The sequence below is a fragment of the Hippoglossus stenolepis genome, chromosome 23 (assembly GCF_022539355.2).
Source record: "Hippoglossus stenolepis isolate QCI-W04-F060 chromosome 23, HSTE1.2, whole genome shotgun sequence".
Taxonomy (NCBI): Eukaryota; Metazoa; Chordata; class Actinopteri; order Pleuronectiformes; family Pleuronectidae; genus Hippoglossus; species Hippoglossus stenolepis.
In genome coordinates, this window is record NC_061505.1 from 5772588 (window position 1) to 5794645 (window position 22058).

Here is a 22058-nt window from a genome sequence, read left to right on the forward strand (position 1 = left end):
ATAGGAGTATACTATGTGGAGGAAGTTTTCCAGATGTTTTCCGTGGAGTCTGACTTTCACATCGTCCGGGTCAGACTCGCTCACGACAACAGCAAATGTCCAAAGCATTCAGGCGAGGGGTGACGTCTAGGGAAGAGCAAGCAAGAGGCGAGACTAGCGTAACAATTCAGCTGCGGAAATCAGTGTTTTTTTATTTACAGCTCATCAATACCGGTGTCGGCCCTTATCAAAAGTTGTCAAGTACGTTTGTGGCTACTCTTTTTCTTTCTGTGATATCTCTTACATGGTGCGTTCACACCGAACGTTAAAGTTTCGTATCTGTTGAATGTTATAAACGTCACTAACGCATCCGATCGCTCGCTGTGAATATTGCTGCTGTATTCTCACATCTCATTTTAGCAGAGGGCTGGCATGAAAACATATGGAAACGATCCAGAGAGACCGACTCGTTTCAAACACAGCCCCTCCGGAAGATTTCTGGAAAATATCCGGACCGCAGCGCATGTCTGAAAGCAGCCCTATTTCATTAGATGTAAGAAGCTACAACAGAAAGTCGACTTCACAGTGTAGTCATACAGACTCTACGGATTTATTTCACCATGTGCCACAGTGTGTCAAAGCCAAACAACACATTTGACTGGATTTACATCCTGCTCCCATGATGTTAATGAATCCCAAGGTGTTGGCTCAGGTGGATGAATCCGTCTGATGCTGTGTGTGTTTGTGTGTGTGTGTGTATGTGGCAGCAACAGTCGATCAATTAAATACCCAGCTATCTGTTCCGGCCTGTGGCAGCAACAAACAAGCCTGACATGATTTATTTCTGAATGTTTGTGTGTGCATTATGCAGACTGTCTCAGCTGTCAGTGTGTGTGTGTGTAAATCCATATAAGCATATCAAGACATCTCCATTACCTTTGCCGTCGTCACCTCAGGGGCTCTGGCATCGGCTCGTGTGCCATAGGCAGCTATTTGTATGCAAGCTATCACTTAAGCTGTTTAAAGTTGATAAAGGCGAGAGGCCTCGGGGATGTGATGCATAAAATCATCCCAACCCTCCCATGCACCATCATTGAGGCTTTAGTATGTCAGCACAGAGACCACTTACATTACACCCCACGATTACTCCCAAAGTTCCTGTTCACTCCGTTTATCTTTTCTTTCGGTTTGTGTTGTAGGTTTTTTTTGGGATTCCTGATTATCTCGCCTTTAACAATAAAATGAATTCCTTCAATTCTAATAGAGTCTGGTGAAAGAGAGGGGGAGCGAGTGGGAGGGAGGGAGAGAGGACCGGTGGAGAGACTGTATCAAGGGCGGCTTTTGTTGAAAGAGAAGGATCCTGAAAATCTGCTGGGTGCCTTTTTTTTTTTTTTACGAATGAGGCTGGTCCCCCGTTCTGCGGCACGTTAAAAGTTTATGACGCAAGCTTATGGCGTTCTCCACCTCCTTGCGTCTGCTCGTGTCCTGAAGGGAGAGAGGAAGCTCGCTGTGTCTGGTTTTGGCAGCAGGGTTGTTTTTTTTGTTTTTTTTCCAGTGACCTCTCCCAGAGTTTTTTCCCCGATCGCTGTGGAGCAATCTCACACCCCTCAGGACGTCGCTCTGACAAATTCAGCAGTTGCCCTCGCACGCTCGTCCAACTCCCGGCGTGTTCAAACCATTTCACGGAACACACTGTAAAAACACTTCACCGGGGGATGATGGAGGTGATAGCGAGCAGCCCGCCGGATGCACCTGAGTAAAATTACACAGTGATTATCCACTCGTAACCAATGTAATTAACCTCCAGAAAACTAGTGTGGTCTGCGGGCGGTTTGTATCTAATGGGAATTTTATTTTATGTGCACATGAAGGGCTGTGGCGAGGGAGGGGGGGGAGGCATAATAATGTTAACTGAGATTAGAAATGAACAAAACGTTACCGGCAACTTACAATGAATGTTAATTCAACGTCTGTTCAATTCAAGCCACCATGATATGATTCATTGTGAAATTACATTCATTTTTATTGATTTATTCCATAGCTGAGGAATAGCTACTTTACTTTACATATAAATTGATATTTTAAAAATTCCCACAATTTAATCGTCCTTGGAGTAAAACATATTATCTTAATTTTTCTAGTTCACCATGTCAAGTAAACAGATTTATCATCAAAGATTAAAAAGTGATATTTAACGTCTTATCATCCGCCTATGGGCGTTTTGCAGAGAGGCTTTTTAAAAATAGACTCAGAGTAAATTAAATTCATAAACTAATTCCCTCTTCACACAAACTGGAGACAGAAGCTCAGGAACGTGTTACCTATGTTAAAATAGCATCACACCCTTTAATGAACACCTGTTTCTGAGTCACATTTGAATATGAATCCCCTGCACGCCGAGTTAGAAAGTTGTGGTGCACCGTTAGCTGCTCAGTTGAGATGAAGCTACTTACATTTAAAAGTGTAAGCATTTTGGGGCCTGGGGAAGTGGCGCCCCCCTGAATTAGCACACAGCTCTTGTGCGATCTTGAAAATCATTAATCAGTCCAGTGTGTTGCTGGCCTACACATGAACATGCAAAAGCCTCCCACTAGTGGTTTTGGAGGCAACAGCTGGCAGTGCAGATGTTGCCCAGTGAACGTGGTACATTTTCACGTTGGGTAGACCAACACTGGATCATGCCTGCAGCCACTGCGATGGTCATTTAATCAAATACGTGTCACGAGTCACAGAGGCATGAGAGTCCCCGTCCCCCCCGTCACTGTCACATCCAGGTCCATGTTATTTCTATTCTACAACGTCGGTGGTGAACATCAGGTTCGGGTCGTGGCTCAATTACCACCAGTGGAATTCCTCGGTCCTGATTCAGTGATATCCGGGTCTCCATTTGCTCGGGAAATGCAGCAACATCTGGCCTTTATGGATGGCTGCTTTACACAGCCACAATTTGCCTTCAGCGTCTTCCAGGTCACTCGCTATCGATTTGCTCACTGACTGTGCGTTTGCATCATGGCCGTGTAGGTTCAGATCTGCACATGAGAGTTTGTGTGGTATACGAAGAAGGAGAGGGGGATGTTCGGTCTCGTGTGGTTAACTTCGATGTATGGGAGATTTGGTTCTGTGCTTTAAGCAAGAAAAAGGTGCTTCAGGCCGTGAGCTGATGATGGTCAGCAAATTCCTTCCACTGTATCGGGAAGGAGCCAGAAATCTTTCAGGTGGTTATCTGAACCAAACCCTTTATGCATCCCAGATACAAACACACACGCTGGTGGATCCTTGTCGACCCCAAATCAAAGCATTGTTTGCATTTAATCTGCTCGGACACTTGTCTCGTGGACTTGGCCGTCTCTCTCTTTCTCTTTTAATCACAGGCCTCTGAGCAGTTGTGCTCACCGAGCGTCTCTGGAGCGTCAGTTAGTGAATCTTGATGAGAGCTGAGTGATTGCTTCGTCAGAAGCGTGTTGATGAGCCTGGGAGAGGGCGGCTGAAGAGTGACTGCCGTGAGGAGGCAGCTGAGGCAGCGTGATATGATTTTGGTTAATCTGTTCGGTTTGTTTTAGTTGTGCTAAAACGGGTTTACCAAGCAAAAAGACAAATATTCACTGGTGGCAGCTTCTCAAAATCTGAAAGTTTGAGGTTCACACCAAATACTATTTGTAGATACTCATGGGTTTCTGCAGGTTTCAACAAGTTCAATTGAAGACTTTTTAAGACCATAATGAACGAAAGTTAAGACACGTACAACCAGAATTACATTATTGAAGATAAAGTGAAACAATCAGGTAGAGAATAACTTTGAAATGCCACATTATCTCCCAAACTACAGGCAGAGACAGTCTCCAGTCCTCAGTTCCACATTGGTCTTGTAATTTTATTATATCGTGATTATGTTTAAATCACTGAGAAAGGACTGGCTTTGGCTTATTTTGTTGTACGTCCTCTTATGACATTTTTCTGGGTAATTCATTGACAATACGACGAATTGAAGCGACAAGTGTATGAAAGACAGATGGATAAGAAAGGACAGGAACCAGGAACATTGGCTGTGTTTCTCTTTTTCGACTTGTCGCCCATGAGGAGGAAGAGAGAAAGGAAAAATAAGTGAGAGAGAATTTTTAAAAGTGGCTGACGTGACATATCTGGAAAGAAAAGATAGAAATGAACAGATTGGGGAAAAAAATTGGGAAGGACACACACACAGCGAGAGAGGGCAAACCTAGCATTTGGTCTTTGTTCCTTTGCATGTGGGCGTGTACACAACAGACACATACACACACATACGTCAGGCTGCCATAACTCATTATCATCCCACAAAAAAAGAGAGAAAGAACGAGGTAGAGAGAGAAGCGTCTTGCTGTTATCAGCAGAAAATACAAACAGCAACACAGTTAAGTCTGTCAGGTCACATGGAGACAGCGAGCAGCGAGGTGCACATTTGGATCGCACTTGTTCCCAACACTTCCCAAACACACAAACAAGGTTTCATCCAAATTCTTGCTATTTTCTGCAGCCATGATGTCATCCGTGTCACCGTGAGACCTTCTACTTGCATGGTACTGTGATGTGTCTCCACAGGAAGCAGACGAGAGCTCCACCGATGCAGCAGCTGCCATTTTTTTTTTACCATTTGCATACTATCACAAGCGTTTCGGCTTTGATTTGACATTTTGCTCGGGTCGCCGTGGGCAGATACATGTACGGTCGAGGCCCGGAGCCTTGCTAAAGATAGACGGGAGACCGATACGTCAGACTAAATCTGTGAGCTCCTCCACTCACGCGGCGCATGACACGGTTTTCGCGGCCGAGGGGATGTCCGGCGCTCCGTCCGCCGCTTTGCGCGGGGTTAGCTCGCTCCGTTCTCACCCGTCCGTCCACTCCCTTCAGAGGAAAGAAGAGGGGGGGGGAGAGACTGAGCCTGTCCAAATACATTACGGTAACCATTTGGAAGACAGTGAAAAGGGGGGAGGTGAGGGGGAAGAAAGTGGGACACGTCAACAGGCCGTGGGCTCTCGCTCTGTGACACTGCCACTGTCCAATATGATCACTGCCTTGGTAATGTGGCATAAATTCTGCAACAGTGTGTGTCGGCACTGGCTCTGCTGGGCAATCGTATTTACATTGTGGGTGAGCATGTTTAGATTAATGTCTTAGTCATTCGACCGCATGTTTGATTCTTTAATTCTCAATTAATTACAAATATAAAGCAGAAGTGACATGTGCTCACATATAAAGGGTCCGACACTTGTACAGGTTTTTTGCACAACACAACTGTATGCAACAATCCCAGTTGTACAGCATTGTCATGTTTCACAGAATCCAATGTGCATTCAAATTCATTTTATTGTTATGGTCACACAAAATCTCGGATCACAAAGACATATAGGCCTGCAGTGTCAATTTGGAAAGTTTGGTCAACTTTTGGGGGACCCCTAATTATAAGGGGGTGTGTCCTGGTTTACCTCCCCCTTTTCTAGTTTTCTACTCCACAGGAGAGGTAAAAATTGTTAAATTATTCCATAAAACTTTCAACATTAAGTGCTACAATCAGGTTCCCTCCCTCTTCTCTTTTCAGACACAGAAGCAGAGAGGAACGCACTGAAGGAGCACGTCTACCCCAAACTACGAGATTTCTGCAGGGAGAACTATGGGATTGAATTCCAGGTAACTTGCTTTTTTACTTCTTTCCTGACTTTTTCCTCTGTCTTCACCTTCTTACGGCCTCACAGATCTGTAACTTCCGTAGCTGTAGTTTGACAGAACTGACCGTTCAGTGGCTCCAAATCTACATCATGGTGTACGCAGCCATGGATGCCTGAGGGAAACCCCTCAGGGCTTCAAGCAGAGGTCTGTGTATCTTTAAGCGGACAGAAGGCCAGCTCAGATAAGGCTTCCATCGGCGAGGTGCTGGCAAAAATGTAGCTGCGGATAAAGCGGCGTAACGCGAGGGTTTTCCCCTTTGTTGTTGTCGGAGAATTGCAGAGCTCTCCCCCGTGGTGTCCACTGATCAAGATCATTTGCATTGCAAATCAGCATCAGTGTACACACAGAGATAGATTGCTATCAGAGGTCTGTTTGTTAAACAAAATCCAGGAGCGCCCTGGAGCCAGACAAAGATCTGTCACAGATTGTTCCTGGGAAGGGTTTGAGGAGATTTGCGGGGGACTTGTGATCGATTAGATCATAAACAGCTCCGAGCACATGCCGTCTAAAGTTGTTATGACGAGAGATGTTCCCAACAACTGATTTCCTGATTTCCTTAAATAGACGTATACGTTTTGACTTGTCGACGAGTCTAAAAGAAAGAAAACAATCAGAATCACAGCGTCTGCAGGTAAACAGTGTTATATTGGTTTGCTTAGTGTTGCAGCCTTGCTTCCTCGGAGGTTAACATCAATATGGGGGGAACACATTGTCAAGTGGTTATACGACATTTTATCCTGGCTCAGCCTTCATGCAAACATCTAGATCAAGACGGCCAAACCACGCTGGTTTTATGAGACGCCATCAGTCCCATGTTCCACCTCGCTGGGTCATAGCATCCTGGCATTAGTGCAGGGAGAAGGTGGCTGTCGTCTGCGTTACAGCAGCACTGTTCATTATCTATCCCTAGTTGTAAAAAGACTTAGTATTATGTACTACACTACTGCTTTCTACATAACCAGGATTTCCAGTAAATGACAAACTAGTCGAGTAAGAAAAATTGCAATTTGTTGAAAATAAAGAACTTTCAGGAGACGTGGGAATAAGTCATGCTCAAAGTCTAAATCAAAATCAGAAAGACTTAAAATGTCCATCTCAAGGAAATATAAGAATGACTTGGAGGTTCTTCTCTGGTAAATGCACAGTAAGATATGCACTTAGTACTAAGTCCTAATGGAATTGAATATATTTTCCCTGGCCAGAGGTTTCTGATAAAGCAGGCGTGATTGGAGGACTTGAGTATCGGAGGATGTGTGAAGTCTTGTCTGATTATTTACAGGCAAAGCTTCATAACTACAAATGGGGTTATGCAAAAACTACAGAACCAATTTCCGCCAAACTCGGTGGAGTGATGGCACCTCGGACTGGGAAGAATCACAGAATGTTGATGCGGATGCGGATGAATGGGTTAGATCCAGGAATTTTTCGGGGAATAATGCAGTGATGTTGATTTTTATACTGTGTTATACGTCTTTGTTTATTTCTTTTGAGCAGGTACACGTAGTTAAGAGTAAAACAAGTTTAGCTTCTGTTTAAAAGCCACAAATGATGATTGTTGTTTTATCCTTAAGATCATTTTTAGATTTCATTCGGATGAGGAGCCAGTTACTGAAAACCACGGATCATTTGTTATTGAGGAAAGGAATGCATCACAGATTTAATGCCCAAATGACTGCATTCAGTTTATGATGAATGGTTTATCATAGATATCACAATATTACAAACCATCAAACTAATAGACGTAACGATCGTCCCTCTGATGCCTGTGTAATGCAATAGTGCACGATGACGCCAGAAAGGCCGTGCAGAGACGTTTTGGCTCGGCTGTGCGTGGCCACGTGTCCGTCTGGTGATTCAGCTCGCCGTGACAAAGCGTGAGCTGAAATTATGATGCAGAAGGCCTGGGAGTTATTACTATGACTCACTTACTCCTCTCACCCTCCCTCCCTCCCTCCCTCCTCATCCTCCTCCTCCTCTACCCAAACCCCCCAACTCTTTCTCGTCCTCACCCACGCCATGTGAGAGTTGGCACCTTCGCTAAAACCAGTCTCACGGAGCTTGATAGCGATTTGCACTTGTGAGTTTCAGTTTTTAACATGTGAAATATACGTACGCGTTCACTACTTGCATTCATTTTTCTTTCATTCCCACCCCCCTCCGCCTTTCACATGCATGGCTCCGTCTCTCGCACACGTCCGCTGGCACACGCTGACACACATATGCCAAAGCTGACGAAACCTACTTTTCCTCGGGTCCCTCATCACCCGACTCCTTTTCAATCCAGAACCTCCCTCATAAGAGGATGTGGAGGGATCGTGGGAGATGGAGGGACAGATAGAGGGAGGAAGAGCGCACGCAAATCCAGCCCAGGGGCCGAGGGGTGCGTCCTCATTCAATCAGTGCACAGCAGCGACCTGGGAGGGGAGGCGGGGGGGGGTCTATCCCCATGTTTCCTGCACTTTCAGGCTTTCATCACTCATACGTGCACTCACCATTTAAAGAAATTACAGAAAACAGACACATAACGACTGAGCGATGCCAGTGGATGCACACAGCGGATCAGGGTCAGACGAGGTTTCGGTTCATGTGTAACCACACAGACAGATTACTGATGGTGTGTGAGGTTTGGCTGGCTTCAGTCAGGGGGGGGAACAGAATAACTCATCTCCAGCCATGTGGTGTTGTTTGTTAAATACTGATCAGTGGATTTTCATGCTTGCAGCGAGATACGGCCGCTCAAACACAGATTAACTCACCATCTGAATTATTCGTTGGGCACTTTAGTTGGTTCGCGCCTTTATTCAGATATTGCGAGACATTAAAATCGTAAATTTATAAGGAAAAATATTCCCTTAGATTAAAAATATATTTGTAAATCCCCATGAATTTGTGGATGCAACAGATGCAATGATGTCGCTGTTTACAGAGTAGTCCTTATTTCCTTTAACCTTTGTTTCCTCGACACCTCACTCATCTCCACCATAGACTGTTGGACAAGATGGACGACAGGTCTCCACTCGCCCCCACGTTCTAGAAATGAAGCCATAATATCCAGGATATGAACCGGCCGCCATCTTGTGCCTTTGGAGCCAGAGTCTTAGCAATTGCGAGTCTTGGCTGTCACTTGGTTTTTATAGCATCAAATAACTAATTAAAACCAAATTTATGGGAAACGGTCCGTGTCCCATCCACTAACCTGGAGTAAGCGTGTTTTATGACCTGAGCAGGTGGGGGAGCAGTCATCTTTATGTACAGTCTGGGATCTCCACACGTCTCCAGCTTCACTCAGCTTCAGCCGCCTGCTCCCCAGCCCCCCCCCCGACTGGCCACTCATCAAACCTCCGCCCGCAGCAGCCTTCGGATCCTGCTCCGCTCGTCCCCCTGCTGGCTGGACACTCATCCAGCCCTGCTCACAGCTCGTCCTTCTGAGGCTATGTCCTTCCTCCTGCCAGTCCCTGTTTGTCTCCGTTTGTCTCCGGCCATCAGCCTTCCAGAACACTCACCTCCCCCCCAACAGATCTCCACTTGTACCAGCGTTTTGCATTTAGGTTCATCCTTCCAAACATTACAGATTCAGGGGCTGAAATCAAGAGCATTTCCTCATTGTTCTCCATAACAATACAATCACCTCCTTCTACATGTAGGAGTTTAGGAGTATAAGCATTAATGTGGATGTTGCTGCATGAAAGTCCCTCCCTATGTTTTTAAAGTTACCTGGCTCAGCTAATTGGCAGCGATACAAACCAGGTCTACTTGCATATTTTTGCCGCTTTTCTGCACCGTGTGTGGGCTGCTAGCCGAGGGTGCTAACCTCAGGATTGAAAGACTGAACGCATCATGAAAGACTTCACATTTTGATTGCTTGAAGCTGAAGGTGTGGCCGATTTTTTGTTTTGGCCCAAGATGCCAGTGCGACATCTAGTGGCAGCGATCATCCACATAAATGACCTTTAAACAGAATCGCTGGGCTGCAGGAAACAGCTGTTAATGATGTGGGCAAACCTCGCTATGGTTGCCAACTCACAGACCATCACACACACACACACACACACGCTCAGCCACTACAATTAAAATAAAAGTTTCCAAGGGCCACAGCTGTGCGAATTAATTCAACGGCTGTCACTCAGGCGTCGTTTCAAACTCACGAGATGAGGCATGAACATGTGACGACGATTACCAAAAAAAAGCCTTTTCTTTTGTTTGCACTTTTAAAAAGGAGAACGTGGCTGTCAGCTTGGCTTTGTCAGAAAAGACACTCTTCGAATTTCTCCCACCTAAAAATGTACTTCTCTTCGCAAGTTCTTAAATAACTTTTATGTTAAAAAAAAATTCTTAAGCGTGACCATATATTTATTATACTCAAACTTCAGATGCGGAAAAACTTGAAGACGACAAATTCATCACCTGAAATATGGCGTGAACCCTCTTCATTCATCACTCCTCCATCTGTTTACCTCCACCCCATATTTCTCTTTTTTTTTCACCTCTCTTTTCTTCCTCCGTCCGTTTCCTTCGCTCCTTGGCAGCAGCAGGCCGCCACTTTCATTCAGCCGCCCCCGCTCCGAGACCGTTTCCCTCTCCGCTCGGTCTCCACAGAAACACACAAACATGCCAACTGCCTCGGCGGGAGCGAGGCTGAATGACAATCAGCAAATATAATCAAAAGTCAAATAGGAAACTACATCTAAGGCTTCGCTTACACTGCATCTCTCTCGCCCCTCGGGAGAAGTCTTCATTCTGTGAAGATGATGTCTTATTACTGTCAGTGAAGGTTATATTCTCGGCCCTGTCGGTTTATCGGCTGTCAGCAGAGGATCTCAGAGAAAAACTCTGCGGAATGTGACGGACAGATGGATTAAAGTGGTCTGGTAAAATCTAAATAAAGTGATTTTTTAAAAATCCATATCTATGAAACTGACCGAGACCTGATTATAAAGTCTGTTTGAGAATATTTGTTATGAGTATAGAGAGAATTTTAACTGTAGAATTGTTGCCAGCAAACTGAGTGAGACACTTGTTGTTGTACTGTGGTCTGCAGTTAACCCGCTGGTTTACAAAGAGCGATGTTACCCAAATGATACGCTGCAGGCAGTGTTTCTCTGATTAGAGAAATGAATGGACTCCGAGCAGCTGCTTCAGCCGAGCCGCCGTTTGTTTACACCACTGGGTTTACGCTCGGTTAAAATGCAAAAACACAACCGGTTCCCCCCGAGATGTTCTGTTCCTCGAAAATCTTTCATTGATTTGGAAATGAATATATTGTATTTTGACGTACTGTTGTTTTTTTGTGACTGTAGAGAAACATTGATTGAGCTGAGGAGCTGTGGAGAGATAAGTTTATGTGGATAAAGTTCGCTCAACTCAGTTTATACTGGTTCCCATGAATTCTTAAAGTCTGGGAGTCCTCTGCACAATCAAAGAATAAAGACTTAACGTCCCACAGGTCAAATTAGCTGCAAAAATAATGTGACTGATTTAATTTTAATTCTGAACATGATTATGGTTCAGGTCTGATCTTCACGCCTCCTCAAGGAGAAGTTTCAGGATTCTTTTTAAAGATAAGATTTAAACCCCTTTAAAAAAAGATTAAATGAGACGTATGATCCTTTTTCTGAGTTTCTTTCCCGAGAGAAAACAAACCAAGCCTGACCCAAATCTGACAGGCTCTCAGTTTTTTTGTGTACGAGCCCGACCTGAGCCCGATGTTTTCCCCAAATGCAGGAATGTGCAGCGCAAAGAATCGATGAATGAAACTTCTGCAGCATAGTGACATCACGTTGGTCGCACCCCTAGTGGCTAGCCCTTTCAAGTTATAACACAAATTAACATTATTAATCTAAATATAAGTATGACGTATTTCTCCTATAACCTTTTCCCAATAACACAACAAAAAATGCTTAATTTTCTTACACGACAAAAACAGAAATGTTTTTTCGAGTTAAAATGATATAAGTTCAAGGCATAAACTGTATATGTAGATGGACAAAATGACAGCTTCTTAAAAGTGAAGCTAAATCATCTCCCTCGCCCCCTGGTGACTGGGTATAGTAGCTTATAGGTCATGTACCCCTTCTCCTCCATGTTAGTTGATGGGGACATGAGCCAAACTAAAAAGTCAAAATACACGTTAAATTATATTTTTGCTTCCTTACTGATTAGTGGGAGGATTTGGAGACACGACAATCCATATTTATATTCAGTCTATAGTTCAAGGAGCTTCAGAGTTGTGCCTACTCCCATTTAAGTCCCAAGCGTCTCCCTGTGGCGTGCACGGTGCGTTAAATGTCCCCCAAAGCTGTGTTTGACAGGCTCTAAAAAAAAATTCACCAAATTAATTATCATTTGAACATATGGCAAGCCTCAGAGTGACCTATCAGGAACCTTGTGTGATGGAAAATGTATATCTCCCTGAGCTGGTGCCTCATTAAAGCCTCCGCGAGTCCCAGGATCTCATTACCTCGTGTCTTTGACTGGCTGTTAACCTCGACGTGCTTTGGTCGAGCTTTAACAGTCTGAAACACGGAGCCATAATAGCCCCGGCGTTTTCAGAGCGTGACGGATTTTACTCCGAGGCGTGCACATGTGAAGTTTTCTCTCGGAACGCGTTATTGACAACCTCAATCAACTCCATTAGAGTCATGCAGGGAAAGTGTGACCTCGTATCAGAGAAGGCAGGAATTGAATTAAGTAAAACATACGATTTGGAGATCTAACACTAAAGAGTGTTTAACCTTCATGCATGTGTTTTTCATATCGATGCAGAAATATATATCTGATTCCAGATATGCTGCTAAAACTTGCACTTTTCTCGAGCTCTCAGAAAACTGCATTCATCAAACATTCTTCGAGATTTACCACATGTTCTTAGTAAAACTGCCTGCAGTACAGAGCTTAAGATATATTTATGTGGGCGCCATATCTATTTTTACTCTTGTTTTTCTTTTTTCAGTTGGTGGGGCTTTTCCCCGCCTGATTTCATGCCCTTTCTTCCTGGGCATCTTGGGTATAATCCCAAAGTCTAACATTCAATAAATGAATGAAAGGAGAAAAAAATTGCTTCTCCTGCGCTTGACCGGCCGTGGGCAAACGCCCTCCAAGGGCATTAGAAAGCAGCTTAGCAGAAGCCGCTTCGGCTCTTACGCAAGCGGCGGCGCCCTCGGCGGCGTAGTGGAGGGGAAGAGGGAAAGTAATCAGGAAGAGCAAAGAAGAAGTTGGCCGTAAGAAGAAGGAGGGAAGCTCTGAAATTGTTCCAGCAAGAACCAGTCTGTTAAGGAACACCTTCCAAAGCTCTTAACTTCTCGCTAGCGTTTATGGCGATTTTGGAAAAGCATTCCTCAGCTGTTCGTCGTTTCTCCCTCGTCCCTGCGTACTCGAGTGAAGCACAGCGGGTGATGTGGGCAAATTCAATCACTCTGTCCTCCCCAAACACACACACACACACACGCTCACAGCCACTGGATATGACTAATGTCTTCATTTATCTTTTAATTACAGCGCATCCTCCCAGTCACCTGCTGAAGCCCAGTAGAAACCAATCATAATCAGGGGCTCATCTCACTTCATTCCCTCCCTCCCTCCGGTCGGTGTCAACACGAGGCCGATTGCAGTCTCCCACACATGTACGCTGGAAGTAGATTAGTGACACTGATACACAGTGACTGATGTGCTAAACAATGAGTTTTCCACAACAGGCCGACACGAGGGAGGCTTGTCATGTGCGCCCCAGTGAGTGGGAGAGACTTTTTTTCCAAAGTAAAAGCCTTTAGCAGGCGCACGACAAGGGAAACGCATGTAGTCTGTACTTTTTTTTCATCCTGCATTCACGTGTCATATCTCATTTGTTGGTAGTACGGCAAAACAAACAATTTTGATTATCAATTGATTATTTAAGGCGTTGGGCGTTTCTCCGACTCTGCTGTCGTTTCTCAAATGTAAAGGATTTGCTGTAAATTTGCTATTTCATTTATGTTACAGCTAAAAATAGTGAATCGACGAATTGAGTGGAAAAGAAATTCATCAGCTTCTATTTTTAAAATCCATTAATCATTTAGGTCATTTCTCAAGCAAAACTGACAAAATGGTCCAAAGTGCCAGCTCCTCAGTCGAGAGGATTTACTGCTCGTCCTTGTCTCACGCAAAAGTAAATGGAAGAATTTATTTGCCTTTGGAAGAGAGTTCAGGATGTTTGTGATGGGGGGGGGTTCTCTTCCATTTTTATGACCTAAAAGGTTTCGGATGTGACGCATTTCTCTGGGTTTGAACGCTGTTGGAAACATTTTGAAAGTCTAAGTACGAAAGTTAACCAAATATATAACAACGGTCTGGTTGTTTCTATTTATTCTCATGCAGAATTGTGACATGTAACATCTTTGATTTGTCTGTGATTGAAGTCGCAGCTACGAAAAAATAAGCTTCATTTTAAAAGTGTAACAAGACAAACAGGCGGGAAGCCAGCGGTCTGATTGTCAATGAAAATATTTGTTCACCGCCATGCTCTTCTGTGGGAGGACTCTGCAGCGAGTTGACAGCTGTCTCCTTCCACAGTGATTCAGCTGCTCACAGGTGCACGGCGACGATCAAGCAGATGAGCCGAGTGGCGCTCCAGCCCTCCCGCCGCCGCCGTCAATAATGGGGAGAGGCGAATATCTCCCAAACTGTCAAAACACTGCGCCACACACTCAGTTTCAGTGCCAGCCGGTGTGTGTGTGTGTGTGTGTGTGTGTGTGTGTGCACTCTCTGCCATGCTGCGGACGTGTCAGTCATTGTACCAGGTGAAACCCATTTGCTAGTGTGGTGGGCAGCGGAGCACGAAGGAAGGCGGCAGCACCCCCGCTGCTAAATCACTTCACCTCCTGCAAAAAACGTTTTTTTTACTCATGACCTGCAGAAGAGCTGCACCAGAGAAGAAGAAGAAGAATGCGATAGTTCACATTATGCATTTTAAGGGACTGAAACCTGAGCCTCCGAGCAGCAGCGGTCATCAGACGTAATGTGTCTTTTACTGTGAGGCGCTCGTCAGGCCCCGGCCAGAAGGCGAAAAGCTGACAGAGTCCCAGGAAGCGGCCGGCAGGAGGGCTTGTTTTCCTCTAAGATGAGCCAGCAGCAGCGTGCCGTGGGCCACACACACACACACACACACACACACACAGACGTTTCCTCACCTCTCTCCCCTCCGGTGGGAGATTCCCCCCGTGGCGTGTTTACAGTTGGAGTTGTCTGAGCTGCCAAAACTTGTGATGAATGTGTTGTGGGAGACCTCCTCTGTCGCATGTCTCTCTCTCTCTCTCTCTGTGTGTGTGTGTGTGTGTGTGTGTGTGTGTGTGTGTGTGTGTGTGTGTGTGTGTGTGTGTGTGTGTGTGTGTGTGTGTGTGTGTGTGTGTGTGTGTGTGTGTGTGTGTGTGTGTGTGTGTGTACAGTTGATTCCTCCCTGCTGGTTTTCAATGCTGAGGGTGGTGTTGTGCTTTTCAGTCACACAGAGCAGGTGAGAGTGTTGACAACAGTGATGGCGTTAGAAAACCTTCGGGTTTAAGCCCACGGATCCTCACTTGTGCTGTACTTCACATGTAAACATGTTTTTTTAGCTGTAAACTAAATCATACGACATCATCACTTGTGTTAATACTGACGTTTCCTACCAAGATTTACGCCATCAACTGTTGCCACTGACATAAGCTGCTTTCAGTCATGCACTGAATTCCAGACATTTTCCAGAAATATTCCAGAGGGGCTGTGAGATCGCAAATGTCCGAGTCATCAAAATTCACAGCGAGTGAGTGTTGACGACGTTTCTAACACGCGACAAATGCAAAACTGGAAGAATACAAATATCTCAGGATGAATCAGAGAAGGAGCCATTTACGTAGAAGATGCGGACTAAGAGGTTAGAAAACCTTTGGTGATATTTTCACTATATCATTTATACGACGTTTTCCAGAGGTTCACGTCTACGGAGTCAACCATTTGGGACGTCTTCATATCCTCTTTACATGTTTACGTGTTTTCCTGCAGCAGCAACTTCCATCTGTGAAACAATCCTGTTGTATAACCCTGTTTTAAAAAGAAAATCCATCATATCCTTGTTCCTCTGAGCTGTGGAAGCTGGTTCTGCCATTTATTCTATTCCACAGTTGAAATATTTTCTTTTTAGAGATATAGAGAACATACTGCTATAGGCATCATAAATAATTCATTGAGATTTTGTTATTTTTTGTCTTTTATATTGTATTTATTGTCCAGCTTCTGTGTTCACCTGAGGTTTGTGTGGATATCTCTGTCTGTAATTGCCCCATTGGGACAATAGAGACATCCTTAGCCCTCTGGAATCTACTAAAACTCACCCATGCGCCTCTATATTTGTGTCTCCTTCTAATAAAATACACTGAATGGGCTTTTGTGTGTGTTCCCAGGTGGTGGACCTGTACTGGGGAGTGGATCCAGAGGAGTGGGACAGTCCGGACCTGCAGCGACTGAGGATGAAGCTGCTGGAGGAATGTCTGAAGACGTCAGCGGGGCCGTGTTTTGTTGTGAGTGTTAACACGACGCCGCATAGGTTGCAATTACACACACGAGCGGGTTTTGCACGAGATTTAAGTTCACATAAGTAGAAAATCAGTTTTTAATCAGCGTTGGTTTCTCCCATCATCCCCTCCCTGTGTGTGGCTCTGATGTGGTCTGTTCCCACGCTCAGGCTCTAATAAGACTCTGTGGAAAATACCTAATCAGGGTGAAATCTAATTTTTCCTGCAGGACCTCTCTCTTTGTAAGTCCTGGCTTGGTCACATTTGAGAGTTTCAGTAGCGTTTGAAGTCCTCGTGTTGCAGGTCTGAGGCTTGATGTGCGTGTCCGGTCTGTTTGAATCGAGAAAATCTCTGTACTGTTGCTCGAGGCGGCGATTCCTCGTTTTAGAGACTGCAGAACATGAACCGCAACAGAAACTTAAAAACTCCACAAACTCCATAGTCCAGAAGAAAGTGCTGCAAATCCATGCAAAGCTAAAATTACTCTTGTATGAATGAGTTATGTGCGAGGAGAGAGAGGGGGAGAGAGAGAGAAGCATGATGCGTAATTACAGCTGACATTTCAGTCATATTTTTTAGATAATTTTAGGCCACATGAAAAAGAGAAAAATGCACGAGGAGAAGGACGAGGAGCGAAGAGAGACGAGGGGAAGAGAAATTAACGGTGAATTATTCAAATGGAACAGATCCGTGTCGAGAAGTTGAAATTGAGGTGAGAGATCACAGCGGGAGGTGATGCATTATGGGTAGAACAAGAGCCCCTGGTGTCAAGGGAGCAAAAACAAATCTTGTTCCTCACATTTAGTTTTTTCTTCTCCACCATTTCATCCTGCGTCTTTCCTTCACAAGTTGTAGTTCTCTTTCTTCATGACACTAAAACGCACAAATCCACAGAGTCCACATCTCAGTGATTCATTCTAGTTTATTTCTGGGGGAGCGATGATCCTCGTTTCAGTGTCAGCGTCGCTCATCCCAGAAACAAACATCACGCCTACCAGGCAAAAACTGCAGAAACTAAAGAAAGATACCAAACCCCTGGACTGTGTGTGTGTGAGATATAGGAGGTGTGTGAATGACTTCTACTGTAAAGTGCTTTGAGTGGTTAATAAGACTAGAAAAGCACTATATAAATACTGACTATTTACAAGGAACTCTACAACTTGGAATCCAACTCACATATTAATTATCTCAAAAGCAACAACCACATTAGATTCAGACTCAGACACCAGCTGCTGAGTTTGCACCACAACAGTCAATAGCTATTCTGCCACCTCTATGGGAAGGAGAAGACACGTACTTCAAATATCTGAATAAAGCTCATACATGGACCTCAAGTTCAGCTTTTGGATCATAATTCACATGAAAGTGAGATGACCCGAGTGTCACAAAACAGCAAAATGCAATGAGCTCCGAAATGAATCCACAAAAAGTTGAATATCCCGCACATACTCGAGTGAAATGGCAGCAGTGCAGCAGAAATGTGACACAATCAGCAATAAACCAGGCAAAACATGCAGTAAAACACAGCACTGAACAGAAAGAAGACAGCAGTTATCACATGTGTTAATATAGGAAAGGTTGTAACTTACCTGAGTGAAGCTCCCACTCTCCAGAGCCGAGTCAGTGACATCTCCAGCCCAGAGTGGACAAACATTCAAACTCCAGCAGGGGAAGAGGCGGCGTGGAGGCCGAACGGTCCTTCTTCTTTTAAAGCTGCGTTAAAGCCACACGACAAAAGCGTCGGCAGGTTTCTCCTCCTGATCAAAAGCATCGTGCAGAGCAGCAGCAGCGGTGGGAGTTTGCAGCAAACATGGCAGATGATGAGTGTGGCTGCACCTGAGAGGAGGAGGAGGAGGAGGCAGGGCCCTGACAGCTCGAACAGGCCGCCCTCCAGGAAAAGGTGTGTTGCATTTATGTCACGGTGCGGAGAGGAAAGTCATGTGAGTGGAGCAGCAGGTGGGATTCGTCTGCCTCAACTCCAACAGGCTGCAGGACTGTAAAATGTGCAAATACATACAAGTAAAAAGAACCAAGATAAATAATATCGAATCAACAAATTCGATTAGAACGTTTTGTTTATACCTCATCAACACCGGAGTCGAACCTTTTCACCCAAAGCTCTCAAATCCCCTCGTCTCTTTTCATCCTGACGTATTTGTAGTCTTCCAGTTTCATGTCCGTCGTGTCCTAGAAACTTGATCAGGCAGGAAAAGTTCAGGAAAATGTCAAGACACTCGGACATTTGCGTTCTCACATGCAGCCTCTCCGGAAAAAAATTCGATCTTGTAGCAGTTTCATTTCAACAGCAGAGGAGGAATTTAGTTTCCATTATAATTTAAATCAAAGCAAATTTATACACAGAGGTCATCTAATGTGTTTTGCATGAATAAAATGAGCAGAATGCTACAGATGGGAGGCATAGGAAAAATATTAAAAAGGGTAGAAGACTTTTTGTCTGGTGAACACGATGTCACAGGATCACTTTGAGGGAATTTCTTCAAATTTGATACAAACGTTCAGGCGGACTGGAGGATGAACTGATTAGAGTTCGGTGGTCGAAGGTCACGGTGACCTCGTATGATTCTGGAAAAAATATACATGTAGACTGAAACTGTACTGGTCAGAGGAGGCAAACAACCACAGGGAGGTAATTCTAAGTGATTCAGTGAATGCACTGGGAAATTGAGCAGTTTTTAACTCGTCTTTTCAAAGCAGTTGTTGTTGTTGATCCTATCGTTTGACTGTTGTCGGAGGCAATGTGAAAAAAGTTATAGATCTCGATGTCTCGGCCTCTAAAGCCCCATTCACACATTGTTATGTGGCGTCGAGCTGTAAAGTAAAAGCTCAATCAGGCCAAACGCAGCCGAAACGATCCGATCTGAGGTGAAAAGAAGCGACTCGGCCTCCCACTTTGTGCTGCCGACGCCGTGTCGTACACGCCGCACTGATTCCATTCATTCTCATCAGCCCGGCCGCCCTCTGTGCCTGCTGCAATTTCACCATCTTAACCCCGACTGACCCTGAGCCATACCAGACAACACACAGAGAGTAGACACACACACACACACCCACACACACGGTCTGAATCGCCTTCATTCGCTCCATGTCTCCACACACACACTGAGCATCTTGACCCGGGGCGGTTTCTCTGTTGAGATTGGGAATCAGGCGAGGGGGGGAGGTGTCCTCAGCGGGCGATCCAGGATCTTTACACTCTCAAGAGACACACACGTGCATGTACAGTGCACGTCCTCCCCATCTGGCTGTTTAAATCTTTAATGGCGTACCATGGTGATGTGCTCTCCACGGCAGGGCTGCAGCGTTTTCTGATGAGGAACGCCACAGAAGTAAATTCCATTCAGACCCGTCAGAGCCAGCTGCTGCTGCCAGGCCCCTCGATGTCGCTGCCACACGGGCCGGTTTCCAGCACTGGGGAGCTCAGAGTGGTGGCAGTGGTGGCAGTGGTGGCAGTGGTGGCGGTGGTGGCGGCGGTGGCGGCGGTGGGTTGTTTGATCAGGGACTTGGATCCTCGTTTTTGACAGTTCTGGGTTGTCTGGGCCATCTCTGGAGCACTGTTGTTTTTTGTCGTTGGTGGAAGACCTAGCTTCAGTATATAAGTAGGGATAAGGAGAATAAAAGTACTGATGGGATACCAGTGCATTTCAAATAATAACAACTTATATTTGAACAGCTGTATGCCACTCACCTTTATGAGTGATGATTGCTTTCATTGTTGTTCGGCCTGGCTCAGGTTAAACCCTTTGGAAGACAAATTAATACAGAGAATGACCAACATTCTTTTATTTTGTAGTTTGACAGACCTAACTGAAAAAGAACACAAACAAATAAATCTACGGTTACACAAATATTACTATCTTTAAACAAGCAAGTGCACTTTCAGTGTGAGATACTAACAAATTGCTGTTTTATCTGGCTCGGGCTAACACTACACTACAGAAATCACTACTTGCCAGTGGCAGTCCAGTGCGACTGCTGTTTTCAAGCAGCGAGCAAGAGTTGATTTCTCGAGAAAAGGAAATTTTATCCGGGTGAAAATAAAATGCTTTAAAGACATGATCTAGGGCTGTCGGTTGTTTTAAAAATCAAGATGGATTTGTTCATATATATTCCATCTGCAGTGTAGAACCCAAAATATTTCTCCATTTTCGTGGCAAAACATTGTAACATTACTGACTTACTTAACTGCGAGGTCAGTACAATTGCAATAGGTCAAGCTGACAGTGTGCGCCCTCTACAGGATCAGGAGGACTACTTCAGACTGTACATTTTGAATTCAAAAGGTAGAATATAAACTAATCTCAAAATCAAATAAAAAGTGACTGTCCCGACGTGTTATCGGATCGGTACATAGATTTACGTACTCGCCGATGCCCGACCCGGTATCGAAGCCATTTACGATGCTGGTATCTGTATCGAAAAAACATTTCTAATACCGAACGTGATTCCAGCAAATTCAAGTCAACCCTCTGCTTTCATTCCCCTAATTTTCTTTCTAACTCGTTTACTTAGAAGTTACCCCTGCAGAAGTGTCACCAGAGCTAACACACACACACACACACACACACACACACACACACACACACACACACACACACAGCAGTAAAAGGAGACTTCAAAGAGAGAGAGCTGCTCTGGGGGTCTGCAGCCCACAACAACTGTCACAGAGCCCAGTGCCTGGATCAGAGGGGATGAAACAGAAGAAATGGGGGGGTGGGTGGGGTGGGGTTGTGTGTGTGTGTGTGTGTGTGTGTGTGTGTGTGTGTGTGTGTGTGTGTGTGTGTGTGTGTGTGTGTGTGACAAGATGAGGATGTGAGGTGGGAAGAAGAACAGGTTCCTGAGAAACACTACAGAGGAAACAGAGAAGCGGGATTGACGTGCGGAGCCGTGTAGGTGTTCAATGCCGACAGGAAACCTCTTAATACCGTTTCCATTTGCCTCCATGAATCATTCAGGGGCTGTGAAGAACCTCAGTGTTTAAGATATCGAGTGGAACCCATATCTCTGTTATTTCTCTTCTGATTTTCAAAGACTGTTATATAAGCAGCTCTGCACTGGACCTGTCAGTCCCCCTTTGTGAGCGAGGGTCAATCGCAGCTTTCAAAGGGCACGGCTGTTACACACACACACACAAAGACACACCACACCTGGGTGAGGGGCGGGGGGGCTTTTCTCTAACCTGTTGATGCAATAAAGCCGGTTTCCATGGCGATGGCAGGGGTTGGCATGGTGATGGTGTCATTGACCCGGAGATTAAGCATGACAATGAGGCTTGACTGTTTTGTTTTTTCCTCCTCCCTCTCCTCCCCTCCGCTCTGCAACAGTCTCAAATTCCCCCGTGTAAAATATAAAAAACTAAAAACTTGATAAACGCCTCAAGGACGCGTATCAGCAAACAGCGTGAAGCCGCTCATCCAGTTCCACGACTTCTTCTCTCCATTTATCTGGCTGTGTAGCAGATTTCCCGGCGGTAAGAGGATAGCGGAGGATACTGTGGCTCCTTATTTTTCTCTCTGATGATGTAACTGCTGATGAGACGAGCCGGCTTCGCTTCTCATCCTCAGCGGAGGTTGAAGTGCAAACCTAATAACTGGCGTCAAGAATCCAGCAGAGAGGGAAAGGCACAAAGAGTTTGAGGTTGCATCTGCCGGCGTGGTTGTGCAGAGATCACTCCAATCACACGTACAGATCTTAACATTTAAATAATTGGGCTGATGTTATTCTGTATTTTTCTGTAAATAATCCAATTAAAAGACCATAACCATCATCCTGTCAGTCCAATAACATAATATAGATCCAGGCTGCAAAGGAATAAGCTATGTCTGCCTTTGGCTGCACTGATAA

At 45.0% G+C, this 22058-nt stretch overlaps 2 protein-coding genes across 3 annotated transcripts in view; one reads left to right on the forward strand and one right to left on the reverse strand.

Moving 5' to 3' along the window:
• The window catches only part of LOC118102335, a 90702-nt gene extending 72534 nt beyond the window's left edge, over positions 1–18168 (reverse strand). For both annotated transcript variants that reach the window (XM_047338882.1, XM_047338883.1), the window contains exon 1: positions 17786–18168. The gene's annotated coding sequence lies outside the window, so the exon portion shown is untranslated. The remainder of the gene's footprint in view (positions 1–17785) is intronic.
• Positions 1–22058, forward strand: part of LOC118102278 (NACHT and WD repeat domain-containing protein 2) — a 43323-nt gene that overhangs the window by 4669 nt on the left and 16596 nt on the right. Inside the window, exons 3-4 of the mRNA XM_035148355.2 lie at positions 5552–5640; positions 16086–16202. Of these exons, the coding sequence (XP_035004246.1) occupies positions 5552–5640; positions 16086–16202 (206 nt within the window). The remainder of the gene's footprint in view (positions 1–5551; positions 5641–16085; positions 16203–22058) is intronic.